This window comes from Glandiceps talaboti, chromosome 18 (genome assembly GCF_964340395.1).
Source record: "Glandiceps talaboti chromosome 18, keGlaTala1.1, whole genome shotgun sequence".
NCBI classification, from domain to species: domain Eukaryota; kingdom Metazoa; phylum Hemichordata; class Enteropneusta; family Spengelidae; genus Glandiceps; species Glandiceps talaboti.
This window is the reverse complement of record NC_135566.1, coordinates 1,901,338-1,922,348: the sequence shown is the minus strand read 5'-3', so window position 1 is coordinate 1,922,348 and position 21,011 is coordinate 1,901,338. Positions and strand designations below refer to the sequence as shown.

General features: G+C 35.3%; 3 protein-coding genes across 3 annotated transcripts; 1 reads left to right on the top strand and 2 right to left on the bottom strand.

The window, feature by feature from the left end:
• Positions 1-293: 293 nt before the first annotated feature.
• LOC144449184 (protein unc-93 homolog A-like) lies at positions 294-4,972 on the bottom strand. The gene is made up of 3 exons (XM_078139686.1): positions 4,014-4,972; positions 2,452-2,719; positions 294-1,895 (listed from the first exon to the last, which is right to left on the bottom strand). The coding sequence occupies exons 1-3, from the start codon at positions 4,905-4,907 to the stop codon at positions 1,675-1,677; spliced, it is 1,383 nt and encodes a 460-aa protein (XP_077995812.1). The 5' UTR covers positions 4,908-4,972; the 3' UTR covers positions 294-1,674.
• Positions 4,973-5,081: 109 nt separating this feature from the next.
• Positions 5,082-11,224, top strand: LOC144449473 (L-serine dehydratase/L-threonine deaminase-like). Its single transcript, XM_078140011.1, has 8 exons — positions 5,082-5,147; positions 6,419-6,590; positions 7,478-7,517; positions 7,822-7,964; positions 8,465-8,553; positions 9,129-9,356; positions 10,463-10,587; positions 10,994-11,224. Exons 2-8 carry the CDS (start codon positions 6,423-6,425, stop codon positions 11,182-11,184), a joined length of 984 nt encoding a protein of 327 aa, XP_077996137.1. The 5' UTR covers positions 5,082-5,147; positions 6,419-6,422; the 3' UTR covers positions 11,185-11,224.
• A 4,039-nt stretch (positions 11,225-15,263) lies between these two features.
• Positions 15,264-20,046, bottom strand: LOC144449596 (putative cysteine protease YraA). The gene is made up of 6 exons (XM_078140162.1): positions 19,987-20,046; positions 18,060-18,197; positions 17,526-17,622; positions 16,707-16,821; positions 16,069-16,111; positions 15,264-15,669 (listed from the first exon to the last, which is right to left on the bottom strand). Exons 1-6 carry the CDS (start codon positions 20,044-20,046, stop codon positions 15,598-15,600), a joined length of 525 nt encoding a protein of 174 aa, XP_077996288.1. The 3' UTR covers positions 15,264-15,597.
• Between the last annotated feature and the right edge of the window lie 965 nt (positions 20,047-21,011).

The window sequence follows — 21,011 nt, the reverse complement described above, 5'->3', positions numbered from 1 at the left end:
ATATATACATACATACATACATACACACATACATACATACATACATACACACATACATACATACATACATACATACATACATACATACACACATACATACATAGACAGTTAATCGGACAGACACTTAACCATTCCTGTATTTTAGTTGTGTCAAAAATAATCATATATTGCCAATATATATTTGTAACTTATGAAGTAATACAAACTATTTTTCTAACATTTTTTTTTATTTTTGAAGTCTCAATATCACTTAAATATTCCATCAGTTTTCACAAAAAAAAAACCTTGGCTGTACTTACATCTCCTTTTACAAAGTTGTTGCTATGACTACCTTGTATAAAGTGTCAGTATCCATAAAGTATAGGAAAGTTCTAAGAAAAGCCTAGATGTAATGCTTTATGTAGAAATAGAAAGAGATTTTGAAAAGAACAAATAGTTCACTCTTTGTACTAACAGTATGTACATCTTTTCTCTCTTCATCTTTCCTTGCTATGACCTTTGACCTTTACCAATCTGCTTACAATCCAACATATTGGTTGCTATTTCTTCAATACTTTCATATTTTACTTGTATTGTTCTTTGTGTTATAGGTTCACATACTATTTTCACTGTTGTTATTCACTAGACATAATTTTAATTTATACAAGTTTAAAGAGCTACACAAAAGATATTGAAATTGTATTTACAAAGTAGATTGAAGAGGAAATGAGCTGAGGTGACAGGACCATCACAAAAAACAAGTGTCATGTCTTCAAATAAGAGTTGGTGACTTTGTTGAAATACTGGTTCACCGTGTCAGTTTACATTTCTGTAAGTCCAAATCCAAGTCCAAGTAGCTATACATTTGTGCTATTATTTTAACAATGACAAATAAACCAAGTCTTTACTGGAAGAGATTTAATCCTTCTACTTCCACCAGTCTACTAATCATTGATGGCAGTGATAATAATCCATGTCTATATGCTATAGTAATCCATTCATTCATTTTGTTAAGTTATAAATCTGTTGGATACTTATAGGGGTGGGGTGGGGGGTTTGGTTACAATGCCACCATACATGCTTCACCAAGTGTACAACTTGTTTAGTCAAAATCAAAAATTAAAATTTATAACAACACCAAATAGTCCTTGCTATTGAGTGTTTAATTTCAATGGAAAATGGGTGATGTAGTAAATTTACACTCCCTCTCCCACCCTTTCTACCTCCTCACCCAAATATCATAGCATTATGATTTCCACCCAGACACCCACTTGTGGTATCGCCATCTTACAATTGGTAGCACTATCATTTCCACCCAGACACCCACTTGTGGTATCGCCATCTTACAATTGGTAGCACTATCATTTCCACCCAGACACCCACTTGTGGTATCGCTATCTTACAATTGGTAGCACTATCATTTCCACCCAGACACACACTTGTGGTGTCACATTCTTACCATCAATGACATAATCATTTCTGATTTGGCCATAGAGGGCGTAAATCTTTTTAATCATTTGGATCAATCAAAATCACACACAGTCGATCAGGTCATGAGAAAATCCAATTAGAGAAAAACAGAAATACTATAAACAAGGCTACCCTGATATGGAATTATGAAAACAACTGCTATTTTCTCAGACTCTTCCAGCATAATAAAAAGATAAAGTATTTCGATTGTTTTTGATTTCTGACTCAGATTTCAGCATACCTGATATCTACATGTCTAATTTTATACTCAACAGATCCGTACAGTAACATGGACACTACTAATAGACCTCCAGCTATATACAACTTGGCATTCACACATAAGTAGTTACTGTAGGCAAATGTTATAGTGAATCCTAGAGCTTGCCATAGACGGTAATTAGAAAATGCCGCTTCTTGATGATCTGGAAATAGCACTCCAAGAAATGCTGCAAAATATAAAGATATGAATATCATATTAATAATTACTATATTATTATACTTATTATATAAAGTTTTCACTTTTTTGTAATTTATATCCATTTTGGCAGCTTTTAGTATTAATAATAATAATAATAATAATAATAATAATAATAATAATAATAATCTTTATTCATCCAAATAAATTCGGTAATTTGGTTAATGGTTGCCACAGGAGCAGAGCCCTAGTGCCCTAATGTTGAAGAAGCAGGAGGGAACTGGAGTACCCGGGGAAAACCTGTATTGTTTGGCAGGGTCAAACTGAACATCACCATTGTTACATGCAGACCTTGTTAAATTTTTAATCAAACCCAGCCGACACCTGGTGTGTTCGAACCCAGGCTGCTGAGGTAAGAGGCATACGAGCCACTAGAGGGCAGTATTCATAAACTTCCAATGACAGGGACATGGCTATCACAAACTTAAGTGCCCACTTGAATAATACAGTTGAAACTTCCTTTAAAAAAGTAGCAAAGCACCCTCATTCATGAATATTCCTAATTAAAAACATTACGTCAAACTCACATGCTATTTGTGTCTGCCATACTGCATCTCCCAAACCCCATAGAGCAGCAACCAGGAAGTAGAGCCACTCATGGCCTTTAGTTGGTGTCCATAGCAACATAACAACAATAAGGCTGAGTTGGGCTATAGCTCCCAGTATGAAGAGTGATATTCGACCAACATATTCTTGTATCCGTCCAATCACTAGTGAGGCAATAGCATCTGTGACACCATAGGCTATCATAACATATCCGACCATTTTCACACCAAGGGCACAGCTTACGAAAGACTGCAAAGGAAACAAAATATACGTCAATTCAAAAGTGAAAACTAACATGTAATAAATGATGATTAATTTCAAAATGATTTATGCATTACACTTGTAGACTGAAATTGCTAGGAACTAATTTTACAGCTGAACGGATTTTAAATTTCAAGTTTTCACATTCTATCTCAGTCCAGTAAAGCTACAACTGAATATGGGAAACGGGCATTTCACTATAGTGGTGCTGTTCTATGGAACAATCTACCCCTATCCATAAGATTAGCCCCGAACTCATCGATATTTAAAAGACATCCAGGGCCGTAACCTGCCCAAATTGCCGGGGGGGGGGGGGGGGGGGGGGGGGGGGGGGGGGCAGAACTTTGTCTTTGCAACCACGCATTAAAATTTAGAAGTGACTAATTTACATAAAGTTGCATACAATTTACATAATATCTATTTCAGTATACGCAATTAAATATCATATGTAGGGCTAGAAAAAATAAAAAAGCTGGTCAACGGGCAACCTAACCCATCATATTTGGTAGGTAGAATTTCATTTTTTCACAATGCTTGACAAGGATAAATCAAACCATGCATCAGCAGAGCCAAGTAAACCACTGTATAAGATATTATATAATTTGGAATAGACTCAAATGTATATTGTTACATGTACTATTCAGAAAATATAAAGAAATATCCTTAATTTTGAAACAAATGCGAAGCCCGCATGAGGATATATTGCCCATCACCAAAAAAAAAAATATATGGGTAGGTTGAACAGCAGAACATTTCCCACACACAGTAATAAACACAGAGATGTAACTAGTAAACATTGAACTTTGTAGCTTTGAAATTGAAAGTTACTCTATAGGGTGACTGGGTCAGGTGGAACTCACAAAAATACAAAATGAATGGACTTGGGATAACACAAGAGGTGTATGTATTCTCAGGAGTTTTGATCCACACACATTCCCTTGATTAGTAAATTGATCATTTTCAACATTAGCCCCATCTAGACGACACTAAAAATCCTACCTGAGGTAGGATTCAGGATAGTTTGAAGTCCATGTAGACACAAACACGTCCTGAACCTGTCCTGAAACAGTCCTGACTTAGGACACCTTTGAGAGGTTTCCTGAAACCCTCCTGACTTCATCCTACATACTGTCAGGACGGAAGGCGCGACATCTCCGTTGTAATCTTCCTACGTGTAGACACAAATCTATCCTACCTCAGGTAGGACTTGAGACTGCCTCAGGTAGGATGACCTACGTGTAGATGGGGCTATTGTTTACACCTACAATATTTGTCAACCTACCTTGGTGAAATCACCAGCCATGTATGCCTGCTCCACACCACTGTAGATTAACAAAGGCAACATTAAGTACATACGATAGTCTTTCAGTAGATGTACTGTTGACAGTAATCGTTTTGATAAGTGAGTATCCTCTGAATTTTCTTGTGACCGAGAAGTAAGGGGATCTAACAATACCAAAATAAGTATGGCAGCCAAGACTCCACATCCTAAGTACACACTTATGAGAATATCTTGTGTTTTCTTTTCTGGTTCAGGAAATGATGACACGTTATTCAGTGATGGGCAGTCATGAGCTCCACAAACTCTATCATCCGAGATAGTTACATTGTTCCCGAAGTCAAATATGAGAGATGACAGTAAATTTCCCCAAATCTGACTAGACTGGAAAAACATTAAGAATACACCATTGAAGCGATTGATGATAGTCTCTTCTAGCTCAATAGTGATTTCAGCATAATTAAGGGCTGATGTTGTAACGTAGGCTCCCTGTGCTGCCCACAACGGACCGGCAGCAAACCCAAGAAATACAGACGATGGAATTAGTGTATAAAATTGGGGATAGTAATTTGTTGCTGTGTAAACGGCGTACCACAGAATGGATACGAAAAACGTCCACTTTAGACCAAGGTAGCGAATGATCGCTGGTGCTACGATACAAGACAAAATCAGTGCCCCGTATATAATACTAAGTGAAGCAAGTCCTAAACCTTTTTCTCTGTTCAAACTGCTTTCCAAGTTCTGCAATGAAGCATAAGCCGTGAAATTGAAAGTGAAGGCCACGCTCAAGACCAACAAATTTTTCCAGTATCTCCACTTGTCTTGCCAAATGTCCGTCTTCGGAGAAACATTGATAGCAGGATTCTTAATAAGTGGATCAGTCTCTATTTCTTCCATCTTGATAATTTAGACCTGAAGACACAAGCTGTTTGGTTCGCGAGACGAGGGCGTCGACAGGATGTCACTGATTTCGGCGAGGGAATCCCTCTCTCATGTGACTGGTATCACATGACTTTATGTATTGACCTTTCTGCGCGAACGATTTGCGCAAGGGTACCTCCTCACCTGATGCCCTCGTTCAACGTACGAAGTGTACAAATTATAACTGCAGAGCCATTTGCAACGTCGTTTCTCAAGGTAATTGAACTTAACGACTTGAACAGTTCCTTTAATTCTTACTTAAACCTTTGCATGGTTTGAAAATAGTCTGATGAGAATGTGATCGCTCACAGCGCCACAACCAAGACTGCCACGGTGACTTGCTAAACACAGCTCAGCAGACAGGCTTCATTTAATATTAATTTTTACTCACCTATTCGATAAGTGTTTAAACATTATCATAGAAGCAGAAAAAGTCAAGGCAAATAAAAACTGATGAACTGATATGAATTTGAATAAAAGGACAAGTCCAAGTCTGGTTACACATGTAAAACTTCTCTGCTGTATTTGAATCCCAACGTTTCGCCCCATCTACACTGCATTAAAAATCCTACCTGAGGGATGAGGGTAGGACTTGGGACTGCTTCAGTTAGGACGACCTTCGAGTAGATGAGGTTACTGAGACAGTGTTTTTCAAGGGTTATCAGGACATCAATTTTATGATTTAAACAAAAAAAAATGTAAAGTAAATATGTCATATTCACTTTACAATTTTTTTTTAAAAGTCATACAAATTGATTGGAGTTCCTGGAGGACAGCAGGTAGAGAGCTGATGTGTACATATTTACAAAACCTTTACCATAAACCTATAGATCACTTTTGAAATACATTTTTTATATGTAAATATTGGTCACCTGTCTAAATTTGAAGTGTATATTGTTTGTTTTGTTTTCATTTCATGGTTTTGTAAAGTTTTAGTTTTCATTTTTTGGTCTAGCAAAGATATTATTCTTAAAGTACAGTTCTATAACAACAGGAGTGCATGGATGATAAGAGGAGGATATGGAAGACTTGATTCATCATTAACATTTCATTTAAATTATGGTATTGGAAAGAGCTAAAAGTATGATGTGTAACATTTAGATTAGAATGTGGGACAGGGTCATGACCTTTGACACAGTTGACCTGTTCACATGATTAGTTTATTCATCTGACATTTAGTTCTTAGTGGGTCACTGCAACCTACAAACAAACAAACCTTGATAGGTCTGTGGACTTTTAATGATACATGGTTGTCATATAACTTTTTGTACATGACTTTTTCAGTATTTTTTCTTGCAAGCACACTAAACAACACAATTCGTTTTTAAAAAACATAAACACAAAAAAAATATTAGGAAGAAATAAAGTGATTTCCATCAAAATAATGTGTTGAAATTATGAAAAACAGAATCTTTGACAAATATCTGGTAGAATTAATGAAAATTATTGAAATGCAAGAAATCTCAGTAACATCTTTTAATTTTCAGTATTATGATGGATAACTCTACAGAAGATGATGTTCAGTTACACATTCACACACCATTACTGCTAAGTCGTCCTCTATCTAGAATGACAGGTTTGTCAGTCTATTTGAAATATGACAATATGCAGCCCACTGAGTCATTTAAAATTAGAGGAGTTGGTCATCTATGTAAGAAGGTATGTAAAAATAATTTGTAATATTAGTGCAGGATTTACTAGTCCTACCTCTGTCACTCCCTGTCCAATCACTCAAGCTATGTCCATGGTATTGGATATTCAATTATTTATACAACAACAGAGATTGATGATATAGAGGATGAATGATTCATTTATTTTAAAAGTTAAACTATCTGCAATCTCAAAGAAATCACAGTCCCCTCCCCTCCAATCGTCACTGCTATTTCATCAAAGTCAAAGTTAGACTGTAAGACACATTGTGTTGCTCCACCCTCACTGGCCACCTCTCTCTGCAGAGAGGGGTTGACTGATGTGTGAGGGTGCCCTGTCATGGCGTACCTTACAGACCAAGTAAAAGTCTAAATCAAACGATTCATGGTCAGATTCATATACTAGTAGTGTCTGTGTCAACAAGTCAAGTGTAGTGGGATAGGAGTCCACTAAACACTGTATATCAACACATACAACCAAGACTTATTGGGCAAATTGCATTGGGTGAATTGCTAACATGGATTGTCAATCAATCAATCAATCAACTTACATAACAGATACATCAATAAATCACACATTACATTCTGCTGAAAAACTTTATTATAATACAATATACTTTAATGCAAGTTAGAAAAGGCTTCATATGTATTACAGATATTTGGGCTTTCAGAGTTTACACCATGAATAAAGGCATCATCATGTTACTCTGTATGCGACCTCTTCAGGTACAAGACTATGTCAATGAACAGCCCCCTCTAGAGGCAATACTGTGTAAATAAGTAGAAGAATATGCTGATTCAACAGTTCTATTATTATGTGTCAATCAAAAAATGTAATGATCAACCAAAAACATAGTTTCCTTGCTGTCTCTGGATAAGTTTTTATTCCTTTTTCAGGGAAAGAAAAACGGATGTACACACATAGTTAGTTCTTCAGGTAAGAATATGCTGCATTTTCCATCTAGTCAAACATTGAATATGCAATAATGGGAGCATTGAACATCTTCAACTCTATGCAATAGTATAGATTTCAAATTTTAGTTGATACCCTCTTCTGGATTATTTCCTTTTTCACTTTCTCTTGCTACAGAACAAACACTATAATGTCATTTTTTTTTTTATCATCATTGTTGTAGTACTTTATTTATTATTGTGACTTGTAACTCAAAGAATTACTCACCCCAATGGCCTTATAAGTCACTGTTAAAGGCAAAACAAATCAACTTAAATCTACTTTGTAGGAGGTAATGCAGGTGTAGCCGCGGCATATGCAGCAAAAGAACTTGGGCTTGCAGCTACTGTTGTTGTTCCTGAAACAACACCCCAATTTACAGTGGAGAGACTACGAAGTGAACTCGGAGCAAAAGTTGAAATACATGGCAAGGTAGATAATTCATTCATTCATTCATTCATTCATTCTTTCTCAGTGTATCTAAAAATTATCCAGATGTCATCACACTCATTGAAATATTTTAAGTTGAGTACAGCTTTTGCACCTTTTTTTATTTACATGGTACACAGCAGATTGCCATAGTACCTGACTACCACAGGTTTCTACAAATCACTACAAAATGTCAATTTTTACTACAAGCAATTGTCACTTTTAAATTCCACCTTACCTTACCTTACTCTACTTACCCTACCCTACCTTACCCTACCTTACCCTACCCTGCCCTACCCTACCCTACCCTACCCAACCCTACCCTTCCCATACCCTTCCGTACCATACCCTACCTTACCTTACCTTATATTATCTCAAGTGTTGAGACCCTATGAGAAAATGTGTTAATCATAATGACAATTAACTTTTATTTTATTTCAATATTGTATGTCTTTGATGTAGTAGTATAGTAGACACAATAAACATGTTGGTATATTCTGTAGGTCTGGAATCATGCAGAACAACGAGCATTAGAGTTAGCCAAGATACCTGGACATGTATATGTACCACCATTTAACCATCCAGATGTCTGGTAAGTGTACCACCATTTAAGCACCAAGATATCTGGTAAGTGTACCACCAGTTATCCACCCAGGTATCTGGTAAGTGTACCATCTGGTAAGTGTACCACCATTTAACCATCCAGATGTCTGGTAAGTGTACCACCATTTAAGCACCAAGATATCTGGTAAGTGTACCACCAGTTATCCACCCAGGTATCTGGTAAGTGTACCATCTGGTAAGTGTACCACCATTTAACCATCCAGATGTCTGGTAAGTGTACCACCATTTAACCACCAAGATATCTGGTAAGTGTACCACCAGTTATCCACCCAGGTATCTGGTAAGTGTACCATCTGGTAAGTGTACCACCATTTAACTATCCAGATGTCTGGTAAGTGTACCACTAGTTTATTATATTGGTAACCTTGACTTTGATTTGAATGGTCAAATGTGCAGTAGACAGTGTAAGATATGCTGTGTTGCCCTGCCCTTGACCAATGTTTGAGGGTGTCCTATCATGGTGTACCTGCATGACAGGCCAAGTATGTTGCAACCAAATACACTAGTCCAAAATAACTATAAGATATCTTTTCTGGTTTGTAGGGAAGGTCATGAATCCGTTGTGGTAGAAATTGCTGAAGATCTGAAAGTGAAACCAGACGTAGTCATAGTATCGGTAGGGGGTGGTGGTTTATTGTGTGGTGTAGTACAAGGACTATGGAAGGTTGGATGGAAGGATGTACCTGTCATTGCCATGGAAACAATTGGTGCTGATTCCTACAATGCTGCAGTGACTGCTGGTCACTTGGTTACATTACCTGATATTACTAGGTATAAAAATATGTCTTTGAAACTCTATTATATTTGTCATTAATCATAAATCTCTCTTACATTCAGAGATATTAATTTTTGATATTTGTTGAGATAAAACACCTCTTAGTCAATATACATTATACAAAAAGATGAATAGAGCATTCAAAATCTCAGTCAACTGCAAGAATTAATTGCCATGTATTCATGTTATGACACATTTGAAGAAAATTGTGAGACTCAGTCTTGAGAAGAAAGTATCCGTCACTTTTTGTACATCATAATATTTACACAAAGAATTACTGATATTAGTCTTAAAGCTACACTAGATGTAACTGGAGACTAATTTTGTTTGATCAGACAACCTGTGTTAATATATTTTCAAAATTTTCAAAATTTCTATTATAAACGTTGGAAATGTTAATTGCATGTCAAATTTATCTAAAATTAGTAAGCAATAGGTTAAAATAATTGTATTACCAATACAGATGAACTTTCATGATAGTAATAGGTTAAAATAATGATTGCATTGAGGTGCTGATTTTAGGGTGCGGACCCAAAAATCAATTTTATAGGATTTTTTGTACCATATTATGTGTACAGCTACACAAATACATTTACTGACAGGTGATTCAAGGTGTACATTAAAGTGGCCATATGGATGAGAATTTGGTATTTATTTAGGATTTTTATTTGATAAAACAGCTTCACTATGTTTTTATACTTGAAAAAAACGATGTGAAATAACATATACCAAGTCCGTGTTCACATCTCAATAAACGGCAAAACATTAAACAACGTATAAAATGTTTGTTATTGTACGTACAATAACAAACTTTTTACACTTTTTGCATCTTTTTGCAATGTATTGAGTTATGAACATGGACTTGGTATATGTTCTTTCACATTATTTTTTCAAGCAGAAAATTCTCATCCATATGGCCACTTTAAAAAGAACAATTCATTATATTCAACAAATAAGTTTCAAAAAATGGTCTGGTTGCAGTTAGTGCAGCTGTCAGACTACAGTCTAGAATTACTTCAAAATAACAAAGAACTTTACATCTATGTACCATCAATGCCAGTATCTTACTGTAGCAGTTTAATCTGTTCTTTTTTTGTTACAGTGTTGCCAAGTGTCTTGGTGCTCTAACAGTGTGTTCACAGAGTCTACAGTATTATAGTAAACATGAAATTCATTCTGTTGTTGTTGAAGATAAAGAGGCTGTCTCAGCTTGTCTACGTTTACTAGGTAAATATCAAATCTTAGTACTAAGTTTACTAGGTAAATATTGAATCTTAGTACTAAGTTTACTAGGTAAATATCAAATCTTTGTACTACATGTATTTGTTGTAGGCATGTATGGACATTGGTATGAGGACAGAATACCAAAACTACACATACATTGAAAATGTGAAAATTATAACCAGGATATTGCAAGTGTTAATGACCATGACAGCATACTGTTATAGCTTCAGTCTTTAGATGGCCATTACTTTTTCAACAAATCATTAAAAGTGATATTCAGATTCACGACAAATGTTTATTAAATGCTGGAGTGGGATGGAGGTGGGATGTTCAATTCCAAAATATTTTATGACTCAGTGAGTAATAATTTTCAAGTGGTTCAAGTCATATTGTCTTTGTCTCTCCATAGATGATCACCGTGTATTGGTAGAGCCTGCCTGTGGTGCAGCCTTGGCTGCTATCTACAGTAATACTATTCCAAAGTTACAGAAGGAAGGTAAATTGAAAGAAGATATCAAGAATGTTGTCGCTGTTGTCTGTGGTGGAAGCAGTGTTGATCTACAACAACTACTGAAGTGGAAAGAACAGTTTGGACTTTGAGAATCAGTTCATTTTGGAATTATTACTATAGGAAGCAGACTATGGCTACACTAAGATAGACACAAATTAAAACTATTGTTGTTGCATGTGGTAGATTACCCCCCCCCCCCCCCCCCCCATGATATCTGTGACTTTGTCATGCAGATATTATCACCCTATAATCAAGATAACATAAGCACTGGGATAGTTGGATGCCTAAAATATATACTTGAATATCATAGAAGTCTACATAAATGACTTCCCAGAGACAATCCTGGGTCACATTTGTGTTAATATTTTATCATTGGATTATCCTGAGTCGTTTGTTCTGTATCAACTCTCTCTATGAGTTACTCTGTAAAACAACTGTTTTTACACGTCAATTTTAATTCTAGTTTCAACTGGGCCTTTGATGAGAATGAGGCTGAATGTGCCACCATTTGAAAAGTTGCTGTCAGCCCTCCTGCCATTGATAGCCTATATCAACATGTCACCATCATAATTTTAGTTTTGTGTCCTTGTTAGCTTGCCGATATAGTCTATCTACCAATGTTGCATATAAGGATATACAATACTAGTATATAACGAATCATATCTGAACATTAGCAGTGTTCTCCCACAACAAGATATAACAATGAAGCCTCTAGGGGATTTCTTAGTACCCTCTTGATCAAGTTAAAATTATACTCCAAGCACATTCATTTTACGCAAACATTTCCATCAAAGCAGTCACAAGACCCAGACTGTTCTTTTCCTGATCTACAACCAGCATGAATCCTCTTGTGAACACATAGAACACTGACATGTATATGTACCGGTATATACATATACTATTTAATTTTAATAACTAATATTTAATGTGCCTTTGATGTGTTTATACTACACTTGATAACAGAGAGAGAGAGAGAGAGAGAGAGAGAGAGAGAGAGAGAGAGAGAGAGAGAGAGAGAGAGAGAGAGAGAGAGAGAGAGAGAGAGAGAGAGAGAGAGAGAGAGAGAGAGAGAGAGAGAGAGAGAGAGAGAGAGAGAGAGAGAGAGAGAGAGAGAGAGAGAGAGAGAGAGAGAGAGAGAGAGAGAGAGAGAGAGAGAGAGAGAGAGAGAGGAGGATTTTACTAAATTTACTAAATTTTTAATCGTAATATTTATATACGTGTCTAGAGTTGTTGTGAATATGAAGGGTACATCCTATGAGATGTAGGCATAAAATGAGTCTCAATATGAAATAAAGAAAAAGTTGCAACATTCATAAATGAAAGACGAAAGTGATATTCTCAGTTTTATTTTGTCACAATAAAGGATTTTGAAAAGATCATAAAATGTTTGTTTAATAGTTTGTTGACACATATTCACTACTGCTGTCAGGCATGACACTCCTAATAATGATGCAAATACTGTTGTCATGAAAAAATATAGTAACAGCAAAATGCTTTATTGAATGACCAACCTCTTGCACTTGGAAATCCATCAAAACTAGAAATGAATATGTGCAAGATTTATCACAGGGAGCCCAGGAACTGTGTTACAAATACATAAATAAATAAATAAAAAACATACACAAACAAACAAACAAACAAACAAACAAACCATGTATGAAAATATCATTTTAAACATATATTATATATATATATATACATGTATATACGGGCGTGTATACTTGAAATAATATAGATTACTATTTTCCTATATATATTCATCCATGCATACAAATATGGGTATGACATTGCATTTCATCCCATACATGCTCTATTGGTGACAAATCAGGGGAATTTGCTGGCCACAGAAGGACATTAATGTTGTTCTCATTGAAAAATTGCTGAACATATGCTGCATCTGCTGTCAGACTGTACATTTGAGAATTGGCCAGGGACCTCATAAGGGTGTGGATTGACTTTCTTCAATGTTTCCACGCCTGTGTGATTTCATCAACAAGGCAGTGTTGATACACTGCAGTGATTACCACAAATGGTAGACATACCACAGGGGGCAGCGAGCATGTAACTGATCGATGAGTGATTTTATATAACAAAGACTAAACATTATCAATGACAGAGGGATTTTACGGGTGAACACAGGGTATGGTCAGGTGACAACCATCCCCCTGAGTAGCACGTGCAAACCCCTCAACAGGTACACAATACATGGCGTTGTATGGATAGATGTACAATGCATCTTGGAACAGGTCTATGCTGCTCAGTATGTATGATATTAAAAGTAAGTCATTACATCTAACATAGTAGTTTTAAACAAAACAAATTCACGTTACATCTAGTGCAGATTCTAGATTGGTATATTGCCAAATAATGGACACAAAAATTTTCAATTTACAAAAACTCCAACAGTTGAGTTTGTTTATTGACAATTGAGAAAAACTTCTTGATATGGTTTGTGGAGACAACCATGTTACAACTCTACTTTTCCAAAATACTTTGATTCACAAAATAAGGGAGCAAGTCCAAAATATCTGACTTTTTCCACTCAAACTGACAAGTACTTCACATTACGTGACATAAAAATTATTTCATTCTTATGTACTGTTTGTGACATAGAACTCTTTTTATTGGCTATACATCTTCCTAATATCAACATAAACTCTTGATTCTATTTGAGCAATATAGTTTTCTTTTATCAAAACTAACAGCTACTGTGGACTAAATGAGTTGAGATATACAAATACAATATACCTTCGTACATCAAAACTAACAGCTACTGTGGACTAAATGAGTTGAGATATACAAATACAATATACCTTCGTACATCAAAACTAACAGCTACTGTGGACTAAATGAATTGAGATATACAAATACAGTATACCTTCATACATCAACTTACTCACAATAAGTACTGATTAGAGTGCCTTGAAAAAAAAACCCAATCTAATACTAACACTAGGGATGGCAGCATTGATGTTTTGTTTGTGTTATTTCTTTACCCAACTTTTTATTTTGTTGGAAAAATTGCACCCCCTATGGCCAGATCAGGAAAAATTTCACTGATAATAAGTTGGTGACAAAATAAGGATGTTGATATATCTGAATGAAAATGGCTGTTTTTGGCAAAACATGGGTGTATAGTAAGTTAAACAGGTGACATTATCATTGACTTTAAGTAGTATTTCTATGACAATGAGACAATTTAAAGTATAATAATCAATAGGGAACATGCAATCCAGACTGAGCATGCTCAGACACAAAGGACTATGGGATTATCTGTGGTTATTGTAATACCTAATCAGGAGTTACCGATAAAATAAACCTCCCACAATGGTCAGGACAACTATGAATTGATCATTTGTGGTTAAAAACAATGTAATATTATTGTTTACAATACTATTTGATTAGTATTTATTATCACATTTCCCATGATGCAACATTCAACATGGCGGGTTTGCAAGTTCCCTATTGAAAAGCATCACCAACATGTAGATACACACTTATTTGCTCTCTCCACTTTAATAAAAAAAACTGACCACCGTATGATTTTTAAGGCGTTACTGTGAAAAATGATTGAAAAATGTCTGGTAAGAAGTATAAGCATAGCAACACATCACCAACGACTGCATTTTGGTCTTCTGGATTTGCTTAAAAAAATGTGATTTTTATTCATTCCCCTTATGTCTTTTCTACACTTTCAAATGTTATAATGAGTAATTTACTCAACAAGCTCAGCCTCCGTATAAGTGCACTTGTTGAAATACAGTAGTTTAATATTTTGGTTACCAAAGATACAGGTAGATTAGAATTTGTATACATATAGGTTTCATTTAGATTTAGAAAACAAAGAAATTAATAAGACATACACACATAATTCACCTACAATGCTATCAGACTTTCTTTTTCAACTTTTTAAAAACTAAAAATCACAAATCTCAAGGTATGATATGGTAAAGGATTCTTGCCATCAATTGCTGTGAAACGAGAAAAAAAAATGCACTTTGATGAAACAAGTTACAAACACGATACACTTGAACTTTACTTAATAATTTCCTTATCAGCTGCCTGATGCCTTGAGCTTCACAATATATGAATAACACATAAATTTAACACCAATACGTGAAATGCTGCAGTGTTTTTGCTAAGGTTGGGGAACCTCAGTAACAGAAAGGTGGGAATATGGTAAAACTGGCATAGTTTCCAATAGATTGTACCATCATTTTGGTAGGGAACTCTGGTAAAATAATAGGGGAACTCAGTTAGATTTTACCTCGACTTACCACCCTTCAGAAACAAAAACACTGCATGCTGAGTAATAAATTTTGGTATTTTAGAGTTTCAAACTACATTTTTTAACAGGAAATCTGTAATGTGAGTGATTCTTATCTCGGTATATAATATCACTCTGTCTGTAGGACTGTAAAATCCATTGATATCTTTGAATTAATGACAAACTTAACAACTTCACAAACTTATAACAGTAACAAACGAGTGATCATGTAGTGCTATGAAAAATGTAGCTGAGTGAGCAAAGCTTTACAGAAATCTGGTAGATCTGCTGGGAATCTTGATGTGATCTGTGAATGAAAATAAATGATGAAGAGTGTTCGAATTATAGCAAATATTGGTAAGTAACATGGAAAACTGTTCACTAAGTTACACATTAACATTTGAGGATACAATTTAAAAACTGTTCACTAAGTCACACGTTAACATTTGGGGATAAAATTTGAAAACTGTTCACTAAGTCATACATTAAAATTTTGGGATAAAATTTGATGTTCAGATATTGAATTGTGAAAAATACTTTCAACACCCTTTCAGTATTACACTTGTTACACATACATACACACATACACACATACACACAGACAGACAGACAGACACAGACATATACACATACATACATACATTACATACATACACCCACATACATATTACACACACACACACTCACACTACAATAACATACTCACCAAATTGCCATCAACAACAACCGATGAATCTTGGTAGTCAGCTCTGTCAAAAAAAAAAGTGAAGATTTTTATAATCCTATCAGGAAATATATTAATTCTTCTGTATATGGTTACATATTCTAAATATACAACTTTGGTGATTGAGAAGGTTCTCTAAAAGTTTTAGAAACTAAACCTTGAACATAATTGTAACTTCAGAAGTACATTGGTGTGGTAGTGTATCTTCCACATAGTGGATGGCTTACAGTAGTGTCAAAGATACCATTGCAAAATGCATGTATCTGTATACAGTATACTTATGAATTTGTCATTTCAAGTAGGATCGTAAATAGTATCATTTTGGTATGGCTATTTTTGTCAAAATCCTCTGTTTTGAAAGATGTCCCAGTTTTGTGGTCATATGTAATATTAAAGATTGGTCACCATTTTGTTTATGTTTGTGTATGTCCGGTATCGTTGTCTTGTATCAGAAGGCCATTTTCTGAAGATGTTTAACATGAATATCATGACATTTAACATCCCATATCAGAAGTGATATTTCATATTAAACATTATCAAGAACAACTGATCTGGCATAGGTATACGATAAATAATATTATCTTTGATAGTACGTGACTAGTACTCGTAGTAATTCTTACCCTGCATTGATGACATCATCTTTGAGAGAATGAAAACACGTACATTGTCGACCACGTAGAACATTAGCAGATACTAAAAGCCATGGTCCATGACACATCGCAGCTACTGGTTTTTCTGCAACACAAAATATAAACAATAAAACAGGTATGCTGAAAATATCATCAAACTTGCCCATGGATTACACAATGAGAGAGACATACATTCCACAACACAGGAATATTGTATATTCGATACAGGACCCTGGATTTGACATATCAGAATCCATGGAATATGTATATTAAACAGAGAATCAGGAACATGGATCTTGAATATTGGAATCCAGCAATTGCGATGCCAAAGCTATGGAATGCCCTGCTCTATTTGTTACCGCTGTTTACAAATATTTACCAGCTCAAACATAAAACAAACCGAACAGCCATATTTTGAAAATGTTTTACCGCTCGCAGTGCACTCACTCTAGGTAGGATGCTGTCTTCTGTATTGCAGTTGTAATCCATTCTGTTTGTGATAACATGTGCTGCAGTACGCAATCCAACGAAAGTGCTTTCAGAAGACTAAGTTGACCATCTAACCATCATTGCAATATTGCTCAAGATTTCTTATTTAAACACTATATGCAACAAATACTAGTATATCTCTATATATTATAAGGTATGTCTTTACTTAAGTTATAAGTTCCTATCTTAAAAAGAGACATACCTTGCTATTACAAATGCCATCAATTACAACTACAAAATGGAAGTGACTGCAACCTACCTAGTGTGAGTGTACTACCAGCAGCAAAACATTTCAAAATAGTGTTAGTAACAAACACTTACCAGCTTCAAACATACAACGAACCAAATCAATAAATCTTTTGTCTCTTCTCCAGTAATCAGGAGCCCAACCACCTGGTATGATTAATGCATCAAGATCCTGAAATAAAGTACATTAAGAATTAGCACTGCAAGGTCAACCAGTAAAACCCAAATAGGCATAGCAACCAAAAGTTCAGGCATAGCAACCAAAACTTGATTGGATATTGCTACCAATTCACCATTATTCATCTCTAGCATGTGTAAATTTCTAGATATCTGATTGGTCAGTCACACTTGGCACTCATCCAACTGGCCCTGAATGTGAATTGCATACTGTCATTTTTATGGTTGACCCAAATCATCTGCAATGTTAACTAAGTCAATATTATCAATGCTAGATTTGTGGTATAGCACACTTGGTGTGTAACTAAGTGATCCCTGAATGTAAAGCATATTGACAAAGTTGCTGGTTGATCTATTTTTTTTTTTTTTTTTACTTTTTTCACAAGTAATTACATCCATAATAATATACTATCATAAGAGTATGTAACTTACTGCTGGTGATATGTTTTCAATGTCAATATCAGATTTACAAGGGTATCCATGTTTTGAAGTGTATGTTTTATCCTTCTCTGGTCCAATTGTTATCGTCTCCATTCCTTCTTCTCTGAGTCTCAACAAAGGATACCACAACTATCAAAGGCAACATAATTCAGTCAATTTGATTCTTTCTCCCTATATTTACATGCATATTGTTGAATTCAGAGACTTTTGTAAATTTTAACAATGTATGCTAATGTATACATGTACATATTTATTCACATATCAACATACATGTATGTCTATATCTTTGTTGTTGTGTACCTTGTATTCTATTATCATTATATGTCCTGTCAATACTCTTTGAATTATTCCTAGCTTGGGCACTATATTCATGGTCTTTTTTATTTATTTATTTATTAATCTTTCATATACAGACACCATTCAGTGCATTAGCACTGTTCTCCCAATGGAACCTGTTGCAAGATTACGTACACAGAAAACAAACAAAACAAACAAACAAAAGGGACAAACCAGGTCAAAAAGTTACAGACGCACAGTGTACTTTAAAAGATATCCACCCGCATTATTACCAGACTACATTCTTAAGATGTCTTTTAAATATCGATGAGTTTGGAGCTGATCTTATGGATAGGGGTAGATTGTTCCATAGAACAGCACCACTATAGTGAAATGCCCGTTTCCCATATTCAGTTTTAACTGTACAATGGGTTTGGAGCTGATCTTATGGATATAGGGTAGGTTGTTCCATAGAACAGCACCACTATAGTGAAATGCCCGTATTCCGTTTTAACTGTAGGGGTGTATATGTTACCTTTACTGGCCTGTCTTGTGTTATGAAGATGAATTTGGTTGGAAAGATTGAACATTTCAGTGAGGTAACTAGGTGCATTGCCCCTACGGATTTGTAGACAAGTGTTGCCAGTTGGCGCTTCCATCTAATTTGAGGGCTGACCCAACCCAAGTTTTCATATACCCAACCTGTACTAGTATCACGGAGAACTTTGAGGAGCAGTCGACCAGCTCGTTTATGGAAGAGCTCAAGTGTCTTCAAATACTTTTGATTCATATTATTACACCATACATACACAGCATAATTGAAATGAGGAATGAATGAATGAATGAATGAATGAATGAATGAATGAATGAATGAATGAAATGTATTGCTGGAAGAATGAATGAATGAATTAATAAAATAAATGTATTGCTGGAAGAATGAATGAATGAATGAATGAATGAATGAATGAATGATTGAATGAATGGGGGATATTACAGATAAATCTGGAGAAACAAATGAGTAATAACAATAGCAATGGTATGAATATTGATAAATTTATTGTAACTATGGACAACCCTCGTATTTGGAATGTATACAATAGTGAACTGTACAGTAAACACAGAAATAAATCAATCCTAACCCCAACCCCCCCATCAAAAACGGCCAAACATGTTCGTACGCCACAAATGGGTTATCATACTAAAATGGTCAACTGGGTCAACTACACATCTTTTAGCATCGCTCATTAATTTTGTTTCTGAGAACTGAGATAACGCGAACGCGATATACATTATGTATGAGTACACACACACACACACACACACACAAATCAAATCTGCAAAATTGTTTACTGTACAGAAAAATATCGAAAAGTTACATTTTCATTTCAACATCGACAGAGCTATATGTAACGGCCACAATTAAATAATGTTCAATACGTGCGAACTCTTTGAACGCAATGTGCAACACGTAAAATTGTATAACACTTGACTTACGGAAATTTCCACATCGAGTTCGCCTCCACTGTATGCATGATCATTCATTGACTGTATTGACAGAAACATGTTCGAAAACACTTGTCAATTAGTTATTTGTACAGCAAATATGCATATCACAAGCAAAATCATAGAGTGGAATTCTCACCTCTAAATCTTCGTAGTTAAATTCAACTAAGATGCCGATCTTCTTCCGTGAACCTGCCATTTTGGAAATTCCCTGTGTTGTTTTAATAACATTAATGGGGTCCTTTCCGAGACCCTCTAAGTTTTCGTTTATTAACAATTGCGTCATTATTTGAAGTTGAGTCCCAAAGTTTTTTTCCACAGACCTGAGATATGTTACCGAGTATAAATGGCGATAATATTGACATTATTTGGCCGATAATATATGAAAGGAATGTTCGTTTGTTGGCTTTCAAGTTGCTGACCAGACCAACAGTAATCAAACAAACATTGGGGGAAACAACGAATACATTGTCAATGTCATAGACAATGCATGTAACATGTGAACACGTGATCCACATCCTTCAATTCTCGGTTTCGCTCCGTCTCGGTCCTCTGCTTATTTTTTCTTTGCAATTCCCGCACGAAAACAAAAAAGTAAAGCGAAAACTGTCGAGTAACACAAATAAAATATGAAAAGAATAAAAAGTAATGCAAATATATTGGAGTATAAAGCTCCAAGCAAACATAAACAAAGCTACAAATTACAATTATTGTAGCTGCAATAATTGTAGCGTTTTGTTGCGGTTTTGAGGGTGTTTTCGTCTGTTTTGGTGACTTTTTAAGTTTTTGTGTTTAACCCGCACCTAATTACCCGTTAGGTGCGGGTTAAACACAAAAACTTAAAAAAAGTCACCAAAACAGACGAAAACACCCTCAAAACCGCAACAAAACGCTACAATTATTGCAGCTACAATTATTGCAGCTACGGTTTAGTACGACTACGTATACACCACAGTCACTTGTGAGCTAACATTGTATATTGGCCATATTACGAAGCAGTGGCGTTTACGAATATTAAAAAACACCGTGTTAGCACGGAAAAGGCCTTGGGGGAAAATGAGGTCTCCTTTTGCCGTACGCGTGCAAACATGGTCAGGGTATTGTTTGAATATTTGTGAGTACGGTGCGGCCAACTTAGCTTGGTATACTTTTTTTTCTTTTATC

What these genes read in the sequence shown, in the direction of transcription:
- LOC144449473 (XM_078140011.1), top strand. Translation starts at nt 6,423, where the DNA reads ATGATGGATAACTCTACAGAAGATGATGTTCAGTTACACATTCACACA. An exon ending in TTTAACCATCCAGATGTCTG is followed by an intron (nt 8,554 to 9,128) that starts GTAAGTGTACCA and finishes TCTGGTTTGTAG; the next exon opens with GGAAGGTCATGAATCCGTTG. An exon ending in AGCTTGTCTACGTTTACTAG is followed by an intron (nt 10,588 to 10,993) that starts GTAAATATCAAA and finishes GTCTCTCCATAG; the next exon opens with ATGATCACCGTGTATTGGTA.
- LOC144449596 (XM_078140162.1), bottom strand. Translation starts at nt 20,046, where the DNA reads ATGGCAGGTTCACGGAAGAAGATCGGCATCTTAGTTGAATTTAACTAC. An exon ending in GATGATGTCATCAATGCAGG is followed by an intron (nt 16,112 to 16,706) that starts GTAAGAATTACT and finishes TTTTTTTGACAG; the next exon opens with AGCTGACTACCAAGATTCAT. An exon ending in TTGTTGTTGATGGCAATTTG is followed by an intron (nt 15,670 to 16,068) that starts GTGAGTATGTTA and finishes TTTCATTCACAG; the next exon opens with ATCACATCAAGATTCCCAGC.
- LOC144449184 (XM_078139686.1), bottom strand. Translation starts at nt 4,907, where the DNA reads ATGGAAGAAATAGAGACTGATCCACTTATTAAGAATCCTGCTATCAAT. An exon ending in TGGCTGGTGATTTCACCAAG is followed by an intron (nt 2,720 to 4,013) that starts GTAGGTTGACAA and finishes TTTCCTTTGCAG; the next exon opens with TCTTTCGTAAGCTGTGCCCT. An exon ending in ATGGCAGACACAAATAGCAT is followed by an intron (nt 1,896 to 2,451) that starts GTGAGTTTGACG and finishes TATATTTTGCAG; the next exon opens with CATTTCTTGGAGTGCTATTT.